The sequence below is a fragment of the Marmota monax genome, unplaced genomic scaffold, assembly GCF_021218885.2.
Source record: "Marmota monax isolate L192 unplaced genomic scaffold, Marmota_monax_Labrador192_F-V1.1 WCK01_AAM20220418_F8-fsc00081, whole genome shotgun sequence".
In the NCBI taxonomy this organism is placed as follows: Eukaryota; Metazoa; Chordata; class Mammalia; order Rodentia; family Sciuridae; genus Marmota; species Marmota monax.
The window spans coordinates 2,992,326-3,013,313 of NW_026695234.1; the positions used below are offsets into that span (position 1 = coordinate 2,992,326).

The 20,988-nt window shown below is 49.7% G+C and overlaps 1 protein-coding gene across 2 annotated transcripts in view; it reads right to left on the reverse strand.

Annotated features, from left to right (window-relative positions):
- Positions 1-20,988, reverse strand: part of Grik4 (glutamate ionotropic receptor kainate type subunit 4) — a 408,987-nt gene that overhangs the window by 85,432 nt on the left and 302,567 nt on the right. For both annotated transcript variants that reach the window (XM_046438798.2, XM_058577098.1), the window contains 3 exons: positions 19,357-19,518; positions 8,891-9,043; positions 7,982-8,086 (listed from right to left, as the gene is read on the reverse strand). In XM_046438798.2, coding sequence (XP_046294754.2) covers positions 7,982-8,086; positions 8,891-9,043; positions 19,357-19,518 — 420 coding nt within the window. The remainder of the gene's footprint in view (positions 1-7,981; positions 8,087-8,890; positions 9,044-19,356; positions 19,519-20,988) is intronic.

Here is a 20,988-nt window from a genome sequence, read left to right on the forward strand (position 1 = left end):
GGCTTCAGGAGATGGAATTAGCAGGTCGCCCTCTTCCAGCTCCCCCAGGCATGAGCTGGCTGAAGAGGCACGGAAAGGAGTCACTGGGAACTGGCAAACTTCCCCAGGCTGATCTCAGGCAGAAGCGTGATCGGGCACATTACACGAAATATATTTAAAACGCAACACTTCAGAATCCTGCTCCTCTGCCCAAAAGCAGCCCCCTGTTCAAAAATTTAAGTAGCTTTAATTTGTTTGCCGGCTGATGTGTGAATAAGTTTCTGCAGTCAGTGAATATTCCATCAAGGCTGATAAGCAGAAATTTCCTATGCTTTGGGACAAAGAACCAGGGCACTAGAGAGGCCAGAGGAGAGAGAAAGCCCTTCAGAGGTCATCTGCCTTTGACCATCGGTCATCCCCGAGGTGCCAGGAGAGCCAGGTCCTCAGAAGAGAAGATAAGGAAGTCTTCTAAAGAACCATGGGAGCCCTGCTCTTAGAGGAAGAAAATGGAAAGAGAGAGAAATGTGTCAGTGATTCAAGGGACCTTTCATTTGTATTTTTTAAAGTACCAGTTGCCAGCAGGGAGGTTTGGCCCATGAAATCTCTCTTGAACAAGTTGGGGAGCCGTGGCTTTAGAAGACTCTGACAACAAAACCCTCAGATCCTAGGGCTCCACTGTCCCTGTTGGCTCTGAGCTCCTTAAGACCTGGAAGGCACCTGCTGTGTGCAACCCTCCCTGTGACCCAGTGAGGCTCTGCACAGCCCAGGCCCTGCTCACTGCTGCACCCACTCTAGCAGGGCAGTGCTGGCTCACACTGAAAGAGTCCCCAGGCCCAGAATGACAGCAGTGTGAGGGTGCTACAGCACAGGAAGGCACAGGGGGACAACATACAGAGCACATCACCTGTGTTTGCAAGGGCGTCAAGAAAGACTTCCTGAGCTGAGTGCTGGGAAGGAGTGGCCAGGTGCAAAATGAGTGGGCACAGAGATCTGTGATGGTGCGCAGGTGTGGACTGCGAGACGGCCTGGTGTGTCCAAGGAAACCATCATCTAGGATGGCTGGGGCAGTGTGGGAGTGGGGTGGGCAGGAGAGGAAGCTCAAGGCAAGCAGGACACTGCACATTTCAACCTGAAAGCAAGCGGGGGTTCCTGAGGGGTTTTAAGCCCAGGAATGAGACTTTCACCTATTCTCTGGTAGAAAAGTCGGCCTAGCTGACCTCCAGCTCTGAGAATTTATGACATTCTAAGAGATAGTGTCAACTATTTTAAACTTCATGTCAATTCCCCTTCTCCCAGCTCCTTAATTAAAAAGAAGAAATAAGTGACTTCTCAGTCACCTTCAAAGCAGCCCCCAAACCACCATCCCTCACCCCGATCTGCTGCCTCTCAGTTTCTTCATCAAAGGCAAAGCTGCTCAGGCTGGCCCGGGGGGATGGCAGGCCAAGCAGCCTCCCCAGCTGGCCCACTCTCATAGGTCTGTCCCCCACTGGGGAGCTGGCACTCTGAGGCTGCTCATTTGCAGCAATCAAACCCCCACCCCAGCGCTCAGAGCCAGGTCCCAGCAAGGCAGCTTCAAAGGATCTGCATATTTATGGTAAACTCCTTCCTCAAATTGAAAATGCATTAGACGGTGGAAATCAGGCCCTTCTTGGAGCTACCTCCCCCACTGGCAACCTGTGTGAGCCTTGATGGCTGTTCTTAGCGCAGAAGGAATTGATGCTGTCATGGAGGAGGCTCATAATAAGAGGGCTGGGAGCAAGGGCACAGATGATGGGTGGGGCCTCTCTATGGAGGTGACACTCTCTTCACTGTTCCTCCAGTATCATGTGATGGATGCATCAGTGCAGAATCTCCCCTGAGATGGGGCGTTTTGAGTTCTTTTGTAGTTCTATGTTGGAGTGCCTTTGAAGTGGGGGAAGGGGTCAGAAGATGGGGACCACCGGAGCGGATCCCACAAGCAGCTCTGTTCAAATTGCCTTCAGAGTAACAGAAGCACTTCCTGGTGGCCCCACTGTACAGGGTTGTAATAAGAAATGCAGCTGCCTCTGTACCCATCAGGGGTGCTGCAAAGCAAGCTCCACCATTGCCAAGACTCCCCAGGAAAGGGGCAGACTGGCCTCTTTGTGGACTGTGTCAGGCAAGATGGCGGCAGGGAAGATTGAAGACATGCAGGCTGCCATTGCAGCTGTGGGAACAGGAGGTTGGATCCTGATTTCCAGAAGCTTCTCAAGAGGACCTTAGATCCCCTAGTCCCTGTCTTGGAGAGGTGATTCAGATACGCTATCCTCCTGCCTCTGATAAAAACCACACTCAAATCACTGAGACTGACCCCTTGAAAACTAAGATTATATCTGCTTTGGAAAACAAGATAAGGCAGTCAACTTATAAGATATTTTACTTGCCTTCTCCTGGCCATCCCTGCTAGTCTCTCCATTTCCATAGGAAGATTGTTTAAGGGATTGGTGGTTCAAGGAAAGGGTGGCTCAGGTCTAGTTTCCATGAAAAGTCCATGTGAACTAGACTGGGGAAGATGGCAACCAGAGTAATTAATTGACCCTACTGCCCAGAGTTCAGAAAAAATTGAAAACAAACTTCAGTAAGCAAGCTAATTCAGCAAATAGAAATTGGGTGTTTGGTTTGAGGTGACTGATAGTTCCACAGAGCCTCAATTTGGGGCCCTGGATCATCTGGAGCCTTGCGTCTTGACAGAGAACTAAACAAACAAAAAATCATCCATGGTGAGAGATTTGTAAGACATGACATGTTGGGAATAGGTGCAGGCTGCTTCTCAAGGAAAAGAAGAGGAGCATGATTAGTACACTGTACAGTCATCACGGGCTGCAACTTCTGCCTTCCCCAAAGATCACAAGCTCTGAAATAGATTGTGACTCATTTTCATGCATTCCCAGCCTTCGACAAAGAGTAAATGTGAAAAGATTTTAGTCTAAATTCAGGAATGAAAGAATGAATGAGTGACGTAAGATCAAACTGTTTTTATACATCTGAGAGCTGTTAAGAAAGGAGAAGCAGATTATTCTAGGACGCTCCAGAGGGTGGAATTAGGAAGTAGAGTTTGACCCGGTGCCTGGAAAAATCTGGAATGTGGCCCTGAAGAGATGGTGAATTCCCCAGCCCAGGACATGCTCACAGGGAGGCTGGGGGCTGTCTCTCACGCACAACACAGAACATTTTTGCATTGGTTTGGAAGTTTCATGGAGCAGCCTTCCAGGTCTTCTCCTAGCCTCGAAATAAAATTGAAAGGGCTGGAGTGCAGCTCAGTTGTAAAGTGCCTTGGACTTTGAAGAAGCAAGACCCCAACTCAGTTCTTCAGTCTGGCACTTACTGAATCTATGAATATGGATACATTTCTTTATCTCTCTGCCTCTGTTTTTTTTTTTTTCACCTACAAGATGAGAGAATAGCTTTCATGCAGGGTTGATAAAAGGATGCAAAAATTTAAATATGTATGTACACCACTCAGCACGGTCCCTCACATAGGCGACAATGAATGGCATCTATTATTATTGTATCAGTGGAGCCAGCCTTCCACATAATCATAAGAAGGCAGAGGAGAGCCATGGGAATCTAGTTCCGATAATCCTTGGGTTCAGCTGGCCAGATGTGGAACCAGATGTGGACAGGTTACCATCTTCACTGCACTTGGGAAGAAAACTGAGGTGCCCATCTCCTGGTCCACAGTGAACCAATAGGAAAAGAGTATATCCACACCTTTAGCTCTGGATGTCAAACCCCACAGGCTTAATTAAAGCCTGTTAACCCATTTCCGATCCTCTGGGGCTAAGAATCTCTGATCTTCAGACAAATAAATGAAGAAATTAAGGGCCTTCTAATGCCATGCTTCTTTTTTCCCTACTCTCTTTCAAGCAGAACTTCTTCCAGATCAGGAAGGGGACTGTGCTGTGCCCATAGTACCCAGGATGCCTTCTTGGGGAGGAGAAGGGGAACATTGGGTGAGAATGGGAATCACATGGGCAGAAATGGAGCATGGACTGAGGCAACATTATCGACTTCTATGCCCACACATGCAAAATCAGGAGATGGTCCAGGTTCAGAATGTCACAGATACCACAGGAAACATGTTCCCCCAAACATGTTCCAGTGGAAGCTCCCTGGAATCCCAAAATGGGAAATGCTCTCTGAGCCGAATCAAAATAGTAATTTTTTAAATAGTAAAAAATAACCCTGAATTCTGAAAGACTATTTTTAAAATGGTAATAATCCTTTAATCAGCCACTGGCAGGGAATATAGTATTTGGTTCAGACATTTTACCAATTACAACCCACTGGGTCCCTGCGTGGTGCTTTCTAAATAATCAAAACCAGCTCTTAATAGTCATTTGCCCAGGCGGGCAGAGAAAGAATAAAACCAGATCCAAATAAGAAGATGCCATTACTAAAGAAGATCCAATCCAGCAGGTCATAAGAACCAGGAGACCAGGGAAGTGGGAGAGTCGAGGGCATGGGCTTTGGAGCTGGACAAACCTGAACATAGATTCCTGTGTGCCCAAGTCCTTGCTGATAGCAGGACGTGGGCCAATTGCCTTACCCTTGAGTAAGACTTGAGCTTTCTTGCTGTTGAACTGGGAACTGGCCTACTGTGAAGAGTCCTTCTCAAGACTGCAAAGTGCACATGTGGGTACCTGGCACTCAAAAGATATTTCCTTTGCTCCATGTCACTTGCCCCGCCCCCCCACCCCCTGCCAGCATCACCTTGGATGGAACTGGGAGACTGTTAGGGCAGAGATATTGGCATTCCTTCCTTCCACCCTGGAAGAGAAGCACGATTAATCATCACTTCCTAAACCGTTTCTTCATCCTGCAATAAGCAGGGGAAGGACACCTGTTAAGAGGTAAAGACTGGGTGGTGATTGGGATGGGACCTGGGGACCAGCGCTGCGAAGCTACATCTGTGCCCATGACACATCATGCACAGTGTCCACTTGGTACCAGAACCAGACAGAAGCAGCAGGACATTCATCAGACTTTCCCAAGGAAAAAATAGGTCATAAAAAGGATTTTAACCATCCACTTTGTAAGTCCAGCCAGGAGTGTGTCTCTTGGGGCAGCTGAAGGTCAAAAACATCACATCCTCTTTAATGGTCACTTGTGTGGCAGATTAGCTCAGAAGAGTGGGGTGAGGTGCAGGGAGATCAAACAGGAATTTTACTCTTGCTAAGGCAGGATTTGCCAAAGGGTAACCTGTGGACCACTCACATCCCAATCTTCCATCTAGGTGCCAGTTAAACAGCAGATTCTGGTTTTACTAATCAAAAGATATAGTCGTGAGTTCCTGTGGGGCTACTGGGAGCTGCTGTTAAAGGGCAGTGAGCCACTACAAAGGAAGCCTTAGGGTAGAGTCTGGGGGCTGCAAGGTGGGTGCTGGTGGTTTATGATACTGATTCTTATGTATGGATGGTTGGGTACTGGGGTTTGAACATAGGACCTAGCACATACTAGGTAAGTTCTCTCCACTGAGCTACATCCTCAGCCCTTTTTCTTTTATAATGAGACCATGTCTCCCTAAATTGCTGAGGCTGGCCTCAAACTGTGTCAGCCTCCTGCTCAGCCTCCAGAGTCATGGGCATACACCACCATACCCAGCATGATGATGACAATTCTTAATGATTCAGGCAACCTTGTGGCCTCACAGCTGGCAGAAGTGTGTCTGAGTGGCAGCCAATGTAGAAGCACAACTCAGGTGCAGAGAGATTTTGAGCCCAATCAGCTGTCTTTCAAGTGAGAGGCAAGACCAGGGCCACTGGAGTTGTCCCTGGATAGGAGGAGTGCTGGAGGTGGGTTCTTTCCAGGGTCACTCCTAGAGCAGGACTGAGGTCCAAGAGGAATTTTTCGATGCCTGAGAGGGGTTTCTACGGGTGGGTCGGGGGCTGGCGCAAGCAGGATGTTCTCCCTGCCCTTTCAGACCTTTGATTTCTTTGCACCCACTTCCTTGCCCTGTTGTAGTCTTCCTTGGAGTACTTACTGCTTTTGACCTGATGTTATTTGTGTTTGTACACCTGTCATCTGTCCCCTACTAGAATACATACTCCACAAAAGCAGATACTTTCTCTTAAAAAAAAAAAAAAAAAAACTGTACCTAGAAGGCAGGCCAGCGCAAAGAAGGGGCTCAACACGCACTTCTTGAAAGAATGAATGAATGATCTTCATTTTGCATCCCCCAAGCACATCAGAGCTCAGGGAAAAGCCTGCCTGACATTTCCCACAGGCTGGCAGCTTACTTATTCAGGGACTGATGAGCCCGAGGGCATGAATTGAGTTTAATAACCCAAAATTGAAGTTATTTTTTCCTGTGTCACTCTTGTTCACCAGACCGTGAGCTCTTTCTCAGTGCAGGGACTGTCTCTTTCAGCTTTGTTTCCCCCAAGCCCAGCACAGTGCCTGACACATAGTACACGCTCAATAAATGATTGGTTAGATCAATGGAACGACCACTGTGTGATATTCCATCCCCATAGTTTCTGGCTGCCTGCCTGACCTTGTGCCCATTTAAGAAGCTATGAAAAATGGTGGTTGTTGCTTAAAGATCACATAGCCCCAGCTCAGAGCTGTGAGGACCTAATAACAGAGTTGGCACCAGGGTTGGGGCCATCTCCCTCCATCGGGGACTTATTGTCTTCCAAGAAGGGTGATCTTACAAAAAGTGTTCTAATCATTGCTCTTCTACAAGGAACTCCACTGGATACGTGAGAAGGGCTGAGGAGGACTCCCCATGAGCACAGAGTATGGGAGGCAAATATGATAGCTCTATGGTACAGACGTTCATCCACACAAGCTGAGGTACCTGATGACTGAGTGCATTCCGTGGCCCCACCCTAGGCCACCCCACTCTTGTGGGGTGGAGCCTAAAAATTTGCATTTATGCACATTACCAACATGATTCTGATGCATAATTTTCCATCATGGTTAGAAATGTGGAATCTACTGGGAGGTGTAGATGGGCCCAAAACCAGCTCTCCTGTGTCCAGTGCTCTTCACCGAGGACAAATCCATCAGTCTCCTGGAGCCTCAGTTTCCTCACTGATAGTGAGAGCATTAACAAAATGCACCTAATTCTGTAGGGTTCATTAGTGAATACATGTTATGTGGCAGCCCACGGTAAGTGCTTACTAAGTGAGAGTTGCCATCGTTATGCTGGTGATGGTGACATGAAGACGGTGATTCTTCCTCATCTGCTAGAAAGGGGGACTCTGCAAGCCCTACAGGGAGCATTCCCTGGCTCAGCCACTTGGATAGTCAGGAGGCTCTCTAACATGCCTGTTTCCTGCTTTGATTAGGACCTGCCTCCCTATTTCCAGGCTTTTCTAAGGTTGGAGAGGGCTCCTAGAAAGGAAGTTGATTATTAAGGTGGTGGGGAGGATGAGCGACCTGAGAGACACTTGGAATGGCTGTCAGAGTCCCTGATTCCTCTGATGGAGGAGGATCCGAGAAAAGGTAAGAAGGTTAACGAAGGAGAATGAGAACAGGAGTAGGAAGCTGAGAGGAGCCAGGAAGGACAGAGCAGCCCTGGGATGATGGGAGCAGACAGGAGAGGAGGGGTTGATTGGCACGAGGTGGGGCTGGGGTTGGCCGGAGAAGAGCTGACGGGAGAGATGGGCCTCCACTCCATCGCCGAAGGGCCTCCTCAGCCCATCTGGGATCCAGTCTGTGCTTCGCCAGTGAATCCCTGGAATCTCATGGGCTCCAGAGTTAGGGTAAAATTCAGTGAGTAGAATAATCCAGAAGAGGGGATAAGGACAGGGAATTCCTTCCTTAAGTGACACCATCCCCCTTCTCACCTCCCTCTGTGACATCATGCTGGCTGACCTGGCAGGAGGGGGACATCAGTGCTGGGCGGGACCCTGCCTGGGATGCAGCCTGCTGTTCTGTGGGATACCTGACATCAAGGAGTTAAAGAAATGGGCCAGGGACAGAGACAGGAACAACGGGGTGGGGTCTGTCACCATAGCAACACCGCCAGGCTTACCTGTCGAAAGCCATTCCTTGTGAACTGTAAGATTTTCAGGGCGTAGTTGGACCTCTGGCCTTTGCTGTTGAATTCAATGTGGCCGGTGAGACCTTCCAATTCTACCTGTCCAAGAGAGAGTGAGTTACAGCACCAAAGAGGCCCCACATGCCCTTGGCTCCAAGCAAGCATTCCATGGGCTTTGGGGGATGTCCAAGAAAGGAGAAGTCACGGAGACACAGTCTCCTGCCCACCCACATCCAATAACCCCATGCCAATTCTATTTCAATACAAGTCAGGATGCCAGCTTGAGCTCAGAGTCCCTCTGTCCCTTCTCTAGGGACCTGTCTGTAGCATTTATTCTCTTTGGGCAGGTGCTCACCACCTCTCAAGCCTTCAGGAAGCCAGGATGCCCCCTGAAACTGACTCAAAAAACACTAAGCCCAAGACCCTCTGCCCCAGGCCTCTCTGTCAGGAGATGTCTTACTTGTAGGTGGAAATCCATGCTGCTCCTCAGAGGAAGCTTAGCCATGGAGAGGAACATGGGAGAACCCAGCACTGAGCTAGAATTCTCCAGGCTGCAGCTTCTGGAGGCCTCACAGGCTCCAGAGTGAGGGTCTTCCCAGCTGTGCAGAGCTTTGCTAAAACCATTGCTGAGCAGAAAGGCCAGCTTCCAAGCCTGGCTTTCAGGGCCCCTTAGTAGTCTAAGGTTCAAAGGTCATTGCCTTTGGAACAAACTTGCCATGTATACTCAGTGGGCGTTAGGTATTAGTGACCCATGATCCAATCAACCAGGGCCACCATAGATGACTTTATGTAGGACTGTGATCTACCTACAGGGAAGCCTGGAGCTGAAGGGCTTCCTTGTGTCTTGAACCAAGCATCCCACCCCATCAAACTAGGCTGGGCAGACCCTCAGCTGCTCCTCACCATGCGCAGGTAGTTCATGAGGCTGGTGCCATGCTGCCAGATCTGGGCTGAGCCGCAGGACAGGGGCTTCACGCCGATCTCCTGGCTCCGATTCAGTTCCTGGACCGCTGACACCACAGCATAGACGGCGTCAAATAGCAGGGCCGAGGACAGCTGGGGGAGGTAGGAAGCAAGGAAGAGAGAGGAGTTGACGAGATGCAGAGAAATGGAGGAAAGAGAAGAGAGGAAAAAAAGAGAGAGAAAGGAAGGAAGAAAAAGGAAAGCAAAAGAAAGGGGAAATAAGGGTGCATTGCCACTGCCCTCGGCCCTCCCTGTGTCTGGGCTTGCACTTCTGCTGACTGCCCAGGCTCTTGTCCACAGGCACTGTGCAAAGCCTTCTCTGGGACGGAAGCATCAAGCTACCCCTGTGGGCTCCAAATGACTCCAAGGATATGCCCCCCCCAACCCCTGGGGAAATTGCAACTTGCATTGTTCCCAGGAATTCCCAAGAAGGAGGTGGGGCTGCTGATCTCAGGCAAAGGGAAGGAAACTGACCACTTCCCTCAGCTTAGCCTATTCTACTAGGCTTAGTGGAAGGTCACTTCCTCTTGGAAGCCCCCCAAAGATGCTGTTTCTTCCTAAATATACCTAGAATTAGTGTCTAACTTGTACTGTTCAATCTGACAAGTATATTTGAAGCACAAGGTAAGTTCAGAAGAGGAGAGGCCTCCTCCTGTGATATTCCACAGAAGGATGTGGAAGGGAGGAGCAGGGAGAGAGAACACCAATCAGGGTAGCAGAAGACTGAGTGAGATGGACCCACCGAAGTCTGTAGGGGTCAAAAAAAGGGAGATGTCTTTTGGGTGATCAAGAGAACACATGGTGGAGGATGCCACACTGGATGGGAGCACTGAGGATTTGGGTGACACATTATTGGATATGAGGGTGGGGAGCAGCCAGGGAGGAAGAAATACAAAGACTAGGAACTGGAAAGTGTGGATCAGCCCAGGAGGGAGCCATGAATCAGATTCATACTCGGGGTCATATTGTAGATTGCCTTAAGCCATGGTCGTGTCCATATTTCCATCTTCCCTATTAAAACGCAAGCTCCTTAGGGCACCCAGGACCTTAATGTCTATATGCTACATGGCAACTTGCATGGGGTCTGGCAGGTGGTTGGTTCCCAAGACCTATTACTTGACTGCACTATTGGCTGACAGATGCCCACTGCCCAGTGAGTTAATCTATGGTTACAGCCTTTGGAGAGGGGAAGCCTGAGGTGTTTGGGTTCAGGTGGTGACAGCAGAGACTCCTGTCCTTGGGACATGTTCAATCTAAGAAGGAAATAATAATATGCTGAGTTAATGTTCACAAGGTCCCTGACCAGAAATACCTACCAAGTGTAAATTGTGGTCAACACAGTTCAGGGGCCCTGGGGGTGCTCCAGGAAAGCAGGTGGAGCCCTCTCAGGAGGAGTGAGGTTGAGGGACTAGCAGCTCATGCTCGATCCCATTGCAAGGTGAGTTTCTTCACAGAATTACCATGTCCCCCTATCAGCAGTTCAGCGCTGCCCTCCCAAGACTCTCCTTTGGACTGAAGACTACTTTTTAAGGACTACCTTTTTAAGGACTGGCAGAGCACTCTCCCATGTGACAGACTTCTTACAGCTGGCCTCCCACCTGGCCAGGCTCCACAACAATGGCCCCTCCAAGGATGGAGGAAGCCCACCTAATGTTTCTTCAAGCCCTCCAGAGAGAATATGCTTGGCATGAGATAGCAAAGTACAGAGGAAAGAGCCTGGAAGCAGAACTTCAACCCGGAGTCCAGACCCCAGTCCCTCCTTTGGGTGCTGAGTTGACCCTGAGCATCTTGAACCTTGAACCTCTCAAAATCAGTGACAGTTCCATATCTATAAAAGAGACACAGCAGTCCTTGCCTCACAGGGCTGTAAAAGCGTTCTATAATGGCAGGAGTCAGGGGTCAGCCTTCCTGAGAGCAGGGACCTGCACCGCCAGGTCTGCCAGGCGTTGGCAGGAGCTCAGGAAACAGGCTGGCTGAATGCAGTCTCGGGGGAGCAGTAAAAACGGGGAGCTACAAGGTCAGAAAACAGGCTGGGCAGAGCGCCTTATTTCCTGTAGTTTTGGGCCAGGAGACCTATCAGGGGAACTGGGTGAGCTGATTTTGGATGATCTCTTTCAAAGGCAGTTACAGGAAACACAGACAACACAGTTTCTCTAGTCCAAGTTCACCTGTGCGGTAAAAATCACCTGGCCAGGGAATCCCCTCTTCGCCCCTCCCTCCCTCCCTCCCTCTCTCTTGCCTTCCTTCTTCCTCTGCTTCTTTTCTTTCTTCCCACTCCCGTGCCCCCAGCCTCTGGCAGGCACCCTAGACCTCACATTTCCCCTTCTAACCCAGTCAATGAGGCCAGCCCTCATTGACTCCTCTCTGTCCCCTGGTCCTGAATCTACCTACGACCTGAACACTAAGCAGACAAGGGTACCCAAATCCCTGATCAGGACCAGAGGAGAACCCCATGGCCCTGCCGAGCGGGGCTGAGCCAGGCTGAGCACTCCTGCGAATCCTCCAATCTGTCACCCCTCCTCGACCCCACTGCCCTTCCCCTTGGCCACCTAGCTCCTTCCTCATTTGATTCAAGGATCACCTGCATGGCACCTGGTGCTCCTCCGCGAGCCTACAACTTTCCTTGTCCCTTGCACATAGTTCATTTTCCCCCAGGCCCGTGTGGTTCTTTTATTAATGGGCCTCTCACATTTCCTCGCCAAGAAGAGAAATGGAAATGATGAATGCCACACGCTCTCCCTTTCCAGCGTGCACAAGCATCTCCCTCAGGGGGAGCTACTTACCTTTGTTGCTATTGGCTTCCAGAGCCTTCGGTTTGGCGATTTAAGTGATCCTGTAAACCAATTCCTGGCCCGCCCTCTCCCTTGCCTCCCAGTTACTCTCTCCATCCTAAGATTCCCCAGAACACAGTGTCTGAGCTGGAAAGGATCCTAGAAATCAACTAGTCAGGCTCTCATATTACAAATGGAGAAACTGAGGCTGAAGGAGTTCTCTTGCCCAAGATCACCCAACAAGACAGCACAGGGCCACAGCTGGACCCCTGCACCCCTTTGTCCAGTTTGGTTTCTTCCTAATTCTGTAGCCCTGTTTTCCTACCCACTGCCCGCAGGGTGGCCCTAGAGAAGCCTAGGTAATCTTCACTCTATCAGATTTATTCTTGTGCCAGGATGATTGGAACGATCTTTCAAGACATGGTCACCTTCTCCACAACAGATAAGAACACTGGGCACCTGGGCCACAGAGGAATGGTGGGCAGGCTCCTCTGATGCCCTGGCTTTGGGTCATCACCCAGTAGCTTCCTGGCATCCCTGGCCGTTTGTCCTCACATTAACTCAGGTAAGAATCACTAGCTGAGCACACATTCTCCCTTTCTTTCCCCCATTTTGTTTAGGTGCCTCCCCCCCCCAACCCCAGCCGCCCACTACCAGGAGCTTCAGAGGGGGCTGACCCAGCCCCAGGGCCCAGGTGAGCCTGAGTGATCCCAATCTCCTCATCCCCCTGCCAACGTGTGATTCAGGACAAGTGACCCAGTTCAAACCAATGAGGGATGAGCTGAGGTCTGGAGAGAGGAGTCTGCTTCTCAGGAGGGTTCTGTGTCCTAGGAGAGAGTCTTTGTTCCTGCTTTGGACACTTCTGCATCTGGGGAGATGCCTGGAGCAGCTTCAGCCAACCTGGGCCCTAGTCTGAGCATGAAGTTGTCACCAAGGGTGACCAAGCAGAGATGGAAAACATGTGGGTCTCCAACCACATCACTCTGGAGTCTTGCTGAGCCATGTGACACTACCCTGCCTTTTGTGCACAGGGAATTTTAATTAGCGTTTCTATTACAGGAAGCTGAGAGCACACTAACTGGTATGGAGGCTCTGGGGATCCTGGCCTCTCAGGAGTATTGTCGAACCAGGTCCCCAGGGAGACTTGGGCCTCAGCCCCCTCAAGGAGGGGCCTTCCTGGGTGAGGCTGTGCGCTAGTCCCTGAGAGACCATCAGGACTGCACCCAGCAGAGGAAGCTCGCTCTGCTGTTCCGCACATCCTCCACCAAGCCCCCCGGCTTGCTCCTGCCACCTGTTGTCGCTGTTCCCACTCCGTCTGGGATGTGGTTTTCTTGGCTGATGCTCTTATTAGCACACGAGCCGGATGCTGGGAGATCAGCTTGTGCCTGTTTCCAATGTCCTTTGGCTCCTCTAACTCTGGGGCCTTCAAGATTCTCCTAGTAATTACAACACCAGCTGGGGATGCGGGGTGGGGGTGGGGGGTGGGGAGCCGGTAGAAGGAAAGTCATCAAGTCTCCTGTCTCACCTCCGCTGATAAATTGCCTTCAGAGCTGACATGGGTGATATGTCCCAAGTAGGTCTGGGCTTCACAGGTCTCCACAGTTCAGCCTGGGCTGATGGAGCTGATCCCTTCTAAGTCATGAACATCCTTCTGCCCACACCCCAACCTTGGTTCAGTCTCCTGAGGGTCCTCCCCTCATTACCAGACTGCCCCTCTTTGGCAGGCTTCTGGCAATCCACCCTCTCATTACTGCTCTGAGAACTCGCCCCTACTCCTCCAACTCCGGACTCCTCCCCTTGCCCAGCTTCACCTCCCAGGGTGTGAGGGGCTGCAATGGCTCTGCCTCATAAGTTTCCCCTCAAGTTGTTCCACATCTCCATCCTGAAGCATCTCTTTGCTCTCCTAATTGCTTTCTCTCTCTGCTATTATTTACTAATTTAGCTCTGGAAAGCATTTGGGACCGCAGTCAGGGAAAGCAGTTCCCATCACAAAAGCCCTAGTTTCTATCTCCACTTCTGGGCACAAGGGAAGGGGGCGTCTCTGCTCTTCCCTCCTTTCCCACTGCCTTCCCTTCCATTTCCTTTTCCCCCTCACGATCCCCCTCTCTCTTTCTGAGGTCTCTGTTCCTCCTCTGTGCATGCACGTGCCTGTTTTTGTCTCCGTGTCTGTCCCTGTCTCTTCTAAATATTAAATCCTCCAGCTCAATCCTCATTTAAAATCCTCTCCTCTATCTTGGCACCAAAATGTTGTTTGGCAAGGAACCCTCGACTCTCTTGTTTTTATATTTTCATTTGGTTCTTCATTGTTATTTTCTTTTGAGCTGTTTGCAAATTGTTTCGGGGAAAGAAAGACTTTGTATAAATTAAGATGAATCAAGTCTGACTCAGGGAGTTCTGGTTGGATTCCTTCCTCCTCCTTTGAAATGAAATAGGAATAACTTCTAGACACACACACCTGTAGCCCTCGTCTCTCCCTGAGCCTCCGACGCCTGGATTCCCAGGATCCTCTTGGATGCCCATTTGTTGCTGAACCTCTGTAAGCTTAAACTCTGCCCCTCACCCCGGATATAATAGCAGGGCAAGAACCATTAAAAATCTCATGGAATAGTTCTTACAATCTGGATTTTATTCAATGAAATAAACACTTAATTACAAACATCTGCTTTAGCCTAAATTCTAATTACTTAATCTAGCCATCTGTAATTTTGATGATTTCCCACGATTTTCGTTCTTTGCAGCGTGATTAATGGGAATGGCATATGAAACTAGTGGGTGTGTGTCTCCGCTCATGACACTCCCTTTTCTGTTTGCTAGGTCCCCTGCAGGCAGGACGCATCTTTGCAGACTGCTGTGGGCCACCTGGCAGGTCCTGCTGCAGGGGAGGCTACCCTGAGTTCCCTCCCTGGTTCCCTTTGGCTCCAGACACTCCATTCCACTGATGCCCTTAGACCTGGGCTCCCTGTCCTGCAAGCTCCACCTGGAATATGGAAAGTGGGGCGGGGGGAGGGGGAGACCCACACACAAAAGGAAAGGAGAAAATGCCACAGTGGGGAACATCTGGAGTAGGAGACGGAAAGGAGATCACAGGGGGAAAGGGGGGAGTGAAGGGAGAATATGGGAGCAGGCAAAGAAAGAGCATGGGCCTGAGATGGAGAGAGAAGGGAGAGGAGGAGGGCGAGGAAGGGAGGAGGGGGGGAGGAATGAGACCATCCCACCAGGCAGGAGCGGGTTGCAGTGTTTTCACAGAGCAGGATGGGGGAGGCAGACCAGGCTGTGTGTTCCTGGAACTCCCTCGCCTTCCAGCTCTCTGTCAGGAAAGAGCTGGGCTGTTTGTGCTGGGAATTCTCAGCCCCCAGACAGACAGGAAGAGGATGCCTTTCAAAAGGTAGGCTGCTAAAGTGAGAAGCTAGAGAGAGATCTGCCCCTATTGTCACTGCTGTGAGCTTCCCTTGCGCTCTCTTTGAGGTGACAGTGTCTGTAACACCTCCCATCCCCCTCAGAGGCCATCACAGAGACTTGGCTGGAAGGTTCTCTGGCACCAAGGGAGAGATTTCAACTTCTGGTTCAGGCTGTGTTAAAGCGTGGACCCCGGGGGTGACCCTTAGGTGCCACCTGGCTCTTTGGTGCCTCGGTTTCCTCATTTGTCATAAAGGGCTGCATGACTGCCCTTAACTGTTACTAGGATGCCACAAAGAGGAAAAAAGGTCATGGCTGGGTAATTTTCTGGGGAGTGCTACAGTAGCTCTGTGTGGAGGTGAAAGTCATGACCATGAGTGCCCCAGGCTCCTGAGCAACATGTGACCAGCCAGAAAACAGGAGGGCTGGGTGGAGAAAGCCGAGTGGGGTACAACCAGAGGGACCTGGTGGTCCAGGTCTGAGGCTGCCTGGTCCTCCTCCTACCAGCCCCCTCCAGGCCTCCAGTAAGGCCACAGCTTTCAATCCCTGCAGGGGATGGAACCTCCAGAGAGCACTCCCAGATGCCCAAAGCCCCCCAGACATCCTGGGAACATGAGCTGTGGAGGCCATGGAGGTCTGAGAACGGAACTGAAAGAAACAGATGAGGCTAGGGTTTCTATCTTTTTACACTGCTCTAGCAGCTTCCACGCCATGGGACAGCCTCTCCAGGTCCGTTGAGTAGGGCAGCTCTGGCCCCGAAGCTGCATACCCTGCCCACTGTCTTATACACAGAAAATGAGAAGCAAGTCAAGTTATATGTCAGAACACGATGGGGTTATGTTCTGACAAGTGCATCATTAGTCAACCGTCACTGTGTGACCATCACAGAGGACACTTACACAAACCAAGATGATCACCAAGTCACCGCATGGTATAACAATAGGACACTGCTGTTCTGTGACCCATGGTAGGCCAAAATAGTGCTGTGCTGCTCACGACTATTGGCTTCCCTGTTCTGGGAAGGCTTCCCTGGCCTCTACAGGCGGAGGGATTCCCTGCCTTTCCTGCAGGAGTCATGTGTCTCCAGAGCGTTTTCCTAGAGGTGGAGGTGGATCCACTCCCCAGGGTGCACCTTGGAGATCAAACAGCAGCTTTGGCCCTTCCCCACCTCTGCACTGCCTAATGAACCCCATTTCCTCACCTAGCCCTGAATCCAGGCATTCAGGCCCTTTGCATGTGATATTCCTTCACCGTCTAAAAGGAAAGACTACAGTTCCTCACTCTCTGACTTTGTCCACATGTGTTTTTTTGGTGAACAAAACAGGTGCAACAAGAACAGGATCCTAATTAGAAATAACTCATACTCCATTGTAAGTACCATTCGTCAAAATACACTCTACTGTCATGTACATCTATGACAAAAGTAAAATCCTGGCAGGGCAGGTTTGAAACAGGGGCTATTTGTTTTCTAAAAGAATTATTAAAATAATCATCTTTCTTCTTAGAAAAAAAATAGTATATAGAAAATTTCTCTAATATAGCATCTTATTCTCTATACTTTATCATCTTATTGTCACCTGTAGGTATTCTAGGCCCAGTAAGTTATAATTGCTGCATTATGCAGCTGTCTTTTCTATCAGAAAAATGAGGGGAAAAGAACTTACAAACTAAAAATGCACTTATACTGTCTTTTATATTTACAAAAAAAAAAAAAAAAAGAGGTGGAAGAAGTCACAGTGTGTGTTCTGCAGACCTAGGTCTGAGAGGGCTTATGGGTTTCCACTTGTTTTGCTGCCCCTCTGCCATCATGAGAAGCATGTGGAGCAGAGCTGTCTGGGCAGGCCCAGCTGAGATCAGTAAACCCATGTTTGTCTCCTGGGCCAGCTTGGAAGAAATGATCCCCAGTTGAGCCCCCGATGCATGAGCTATATAAATGTGCAGTGTTGTTTGCTAGTAAGATTACGTGGTTGGTTGTTACACGGCATTTATGTAGCAAAAGCTATCTGATATATTTACTAACGTCTATCCCAACATCTGGCATATAGATTGTTAAATAAACTTATTCAATGAGTAATTGTGAATTAAAGATAGGATTGTATCTCATTTTATCTTCTCAATGTTCTTCTAAGATGGTCAAGTTTAATTAATTAGCCCAATATCACAGATAAAGAATACAAGGTCCAGAGGGGTCACACAATTATCTAAGATCACACAGCAATAAAACGGAGAGGCTATTCTTAATCTGGGCCCTGTGCCTCCAAGGCCAGTAGTCTTTGCAGCATGTGTGACCACAGTTAGAGCTGGCCCGGCAGCTCTGTGCAAGGCTCTGCCTGGCTTCTGTGTCAGGTCCTTATGAAGGATCCTAGTGGGTACTAAGGTCATCTTATATGCCTGCTGCTGGCTAATGTGAGCAGAATGACAGGGTTGAAACCCTAGGAGAGAAACTGGAAAATGACATGGGGACCTTTAATTTCACTGGGCTAGAAGCCGAAGGAGGTAAGGTCTGGGCTGGAGAGGAGGAGGCAGATTTTTTTCCCCTTTCCTGATGTCCTGCTGGGAGCCTTTCAAGGTCATCAGCATGCCACTGGAGTATTAGTGGCCTACAAGAACCTCTCACTCAGCAGGGGGGATGACACATCCTGCACACATGTGCTTGAGGGCATCCTCACTGGCCCTTAAATCATCTAACAGGGTGAGGACCCTCTTCCTTCAGAGGTCACCCTCCCCAAACCCTTCCTATGGATCCTTACTTCTTTCAGGTCTAAAATAGCTTGTTGGGACACATTCCACAAACCTTCCATCTGCTTCCTTGGATCAAAGCTTCCTGAGTTCTTCATGAGCTCTGACCCCCTCAGCTACCCCTTTCTTCCTAAGAGTCCCACCAGGCTACACAGGGTCTTGTGAAAGGCCACTATGCCCACGCCCTGCCCCAGCCGCCCTACCCTGCAACACCACCACCACTAACTAGGCACTGAGCTTGCGTGTTCTAGACCTAGCTTTGCCCCTAGGCATATCTTATCAAAGACAGGCACGGCTTTAAGAGCCCAGCAGAGAACTTCCCACTCCAGGAGGATACCCCATGGCCAACTTCTAGGCCTAATTCTTTTTCATGTTTTTCTATCTCTAACTCATCATTCTGCCTGACTTATTCATTCATTCAACAAATACTTATTAGCTACTTTCATTTTTTTAGGCTCAATGACAGTGCAGTGTGGTAAAGAAATGGTGATCCTAGAAAGAGGCAAAATGGAACTGTGGCTGAAAGGAAAACCGTAAACCTATATAGTGAAGCCTGAGTTCTGAACTTAGTTCCTCTGCTCACTGTGTGACTCTGGGCTAGTTACTCAACCTTTCTGGGCCCCAGTTTTACCATAGTAAGTTGGAGATACTGAGAGCAGTTGCTTCAGAATATTGTGGTGAGCATCCCATGAGCTGCCTCAGGTTATGCCACATGAGCTGCCAGCACAAGGGCTTTTTCAAATGAAATGGTGCATGTAATCTGGCTAGGACAGGGTCAGAAAGCCACATGATCCCAGGCTTCTGAGAACTCGACTTTTAACCAACGGACACAACAGTTATGCCTGACCTGCCTCAGAGTAAGAATGATCAACCCTGTGGAGAATGGCAAGTGAAGGGTTTGCCTCCATTGCATGCAGTTCAGAGAAGGTACTATGGGGACATGAATATGGGGTGGAGAGGACAGAAAGGAAGCTTCCCTGGATGAACTACTCAGGGCAGTGGCTCTGTGAGGTGGAAAGAGCACTGAACCAGGGGCCAGGAATCTCAGAATCCAGTTTCCCTCTGCAAAAGACTCATCCCTACTCCCCACTCTATTCCCAGCCTGAGTTTCAGTTTCCTTGTTTGAGAAATGAGGGAGCTGATCAGCTCCGAAAGGCCCTTTAATAGTGAGATTGTTGGATACTAAATTCAGACAGTCCCCAGCAACAGCATTACAGGAGACTCTGCCTCAGGAGACTTGCAGACATCGGAAAAGAGAGCTCGGTGCCTCCACATGACTTCCCTTGCTGCCCTGTGAACCAGCTGCGTGTTCTAAGCTCACCACTTCCCAGACCTTATCTCTAGACCCATTTCCCAGCAGACCCACACACATCTTTCCGAGCTGGGACTGGAAAAGGGAGAAGGCTGGATTCTAAGAGGGCTTGTTTCCCAGTGTCAGCCCATAGTGGGGTGCAGGTGGAGGCCCAGGAGCTCCAGGGAGGAACTCTGGGGGACACTTACCGCAGGCCCAGTGAAGGGCACGTGGTCACAGTTCTCCTGCCAGGACTGATTGAGGCTCTGGGCAAACTCTTGGAAGAAAGCATGGGATTGGTTGAAAATGGAAAATCCCAGGATGTTGACACGATCATCCACAAGGCTGTCCATTCTCTGGAGTGAGAACTCCTGAAAAGACCCAGCAGTCAGAAATAGAGAACACAGTTAGGAGGGGAGGAAGAGGGGGGGACCACGCTGGAGCACATCCAGGGACCTCACTCTAGTCCAGTAAACATAAGGCGCTCTGCTGGATGCTAGGGGTCGAGGGGTCTAGAAGCTCACTGTGTTGGGGTGCAAGGGAGAAAAAGAGAAATGAGCAGAATGAACTCTAAGCCAAGTATTTACATGATGCACAGGATGGAGAGAGAGGATCATCAGACACGTGTGCCTGGTGAAGGCAGGACTGCGTCCACAGGAGGCAGGACACTTGAGCTGAGCCTTAAAGGATATGTAGACTTTTTCCAGGTGGAAAATGTGGATGGATAAAGACTATCCCAGCCTTGAAATCTCCAGGCAGACAAAAGCACAGAGGTGACAAAGTACATGGTCATTCAGTGAGCTGCCCACAGTGCACCTGACGAAAGCACAGCTCCTCAGACTGATTCCACCAACCATCTTTTGATGAACCACCCAGGTGTCTTTTTAAAAAGGGACAACTCCTGCACCCCCTGCCACCACCTGAGTATACATCTCTAGAGCTGGGGCCCAGGAGGCTGCCTTATCAGTAGGTCCCTGCACACCAAAGTACAGGGGACACCAGATGAGCACAAAGGACCTCCTCCCAGGGATCTGGGGGAGGAATGCTGAGAGATGAGGCTGGGGGCATCCGCTGGGGTTGGATTCTGTAGGCCTGGATGCCAGGCTAGGGGGCTCACATTTTGTCCTGCAGTCACCTCAGTCTGGGTGCAAGGAGACTGTCAACAGAAGAGTGTTAAAATCGAGTTTGCTTTTGAAGAATTCCAACTTGAAGTTCTGCAGGCAGTCTGTGCCTTCCCTTGTCATTATTTTTTTTTTCATTCATTTAACACATTTTTTTAAGTGTTTTTCATGCGCCAGACACTATTTTAGGCATAGAGGACATGAATAGCTGCTCTCAAGGACGTCGAGTAAGGAAATAAATTTGTGATCATTTCAGATAGCTATGGGGCCTGGGGGCTGCTGCATTAGATGAGGTGGCCAAAGAAGCCCATCTGAGAAGCAGTGACATCTATAAGTTCTAGGAAGTTCTTCCAGAAACCCAAGGTCCTCATCCAATCACCTGACCACACATGAGCCTGCAGGTGTTCATGCCTTTCAGGCTGGTGAGTGTTACAGACAGAGGCAGAGTCCTCTGAGCTCAGAGCCCTGGACCTCCAAGGTCCCACTTGGCCTGATACAAGAAAATCAGGCAAGAGAATATTGACTTTTTAGCTTGCTAATCCCCACTCCTGGAAAAATGCCTTCAAAGGCAGGTCAGGCCATCTCAGACCAAAATCACACTCATCACGTTTATTTGAACATTTATGCCATCTCTGCAGCCCATAGGCTCTCGGTACTTACAAACCCTAGGAATAACCCATTCAACCTGATGTGACAGATGGCAAGTGCCTGGGGCTTACT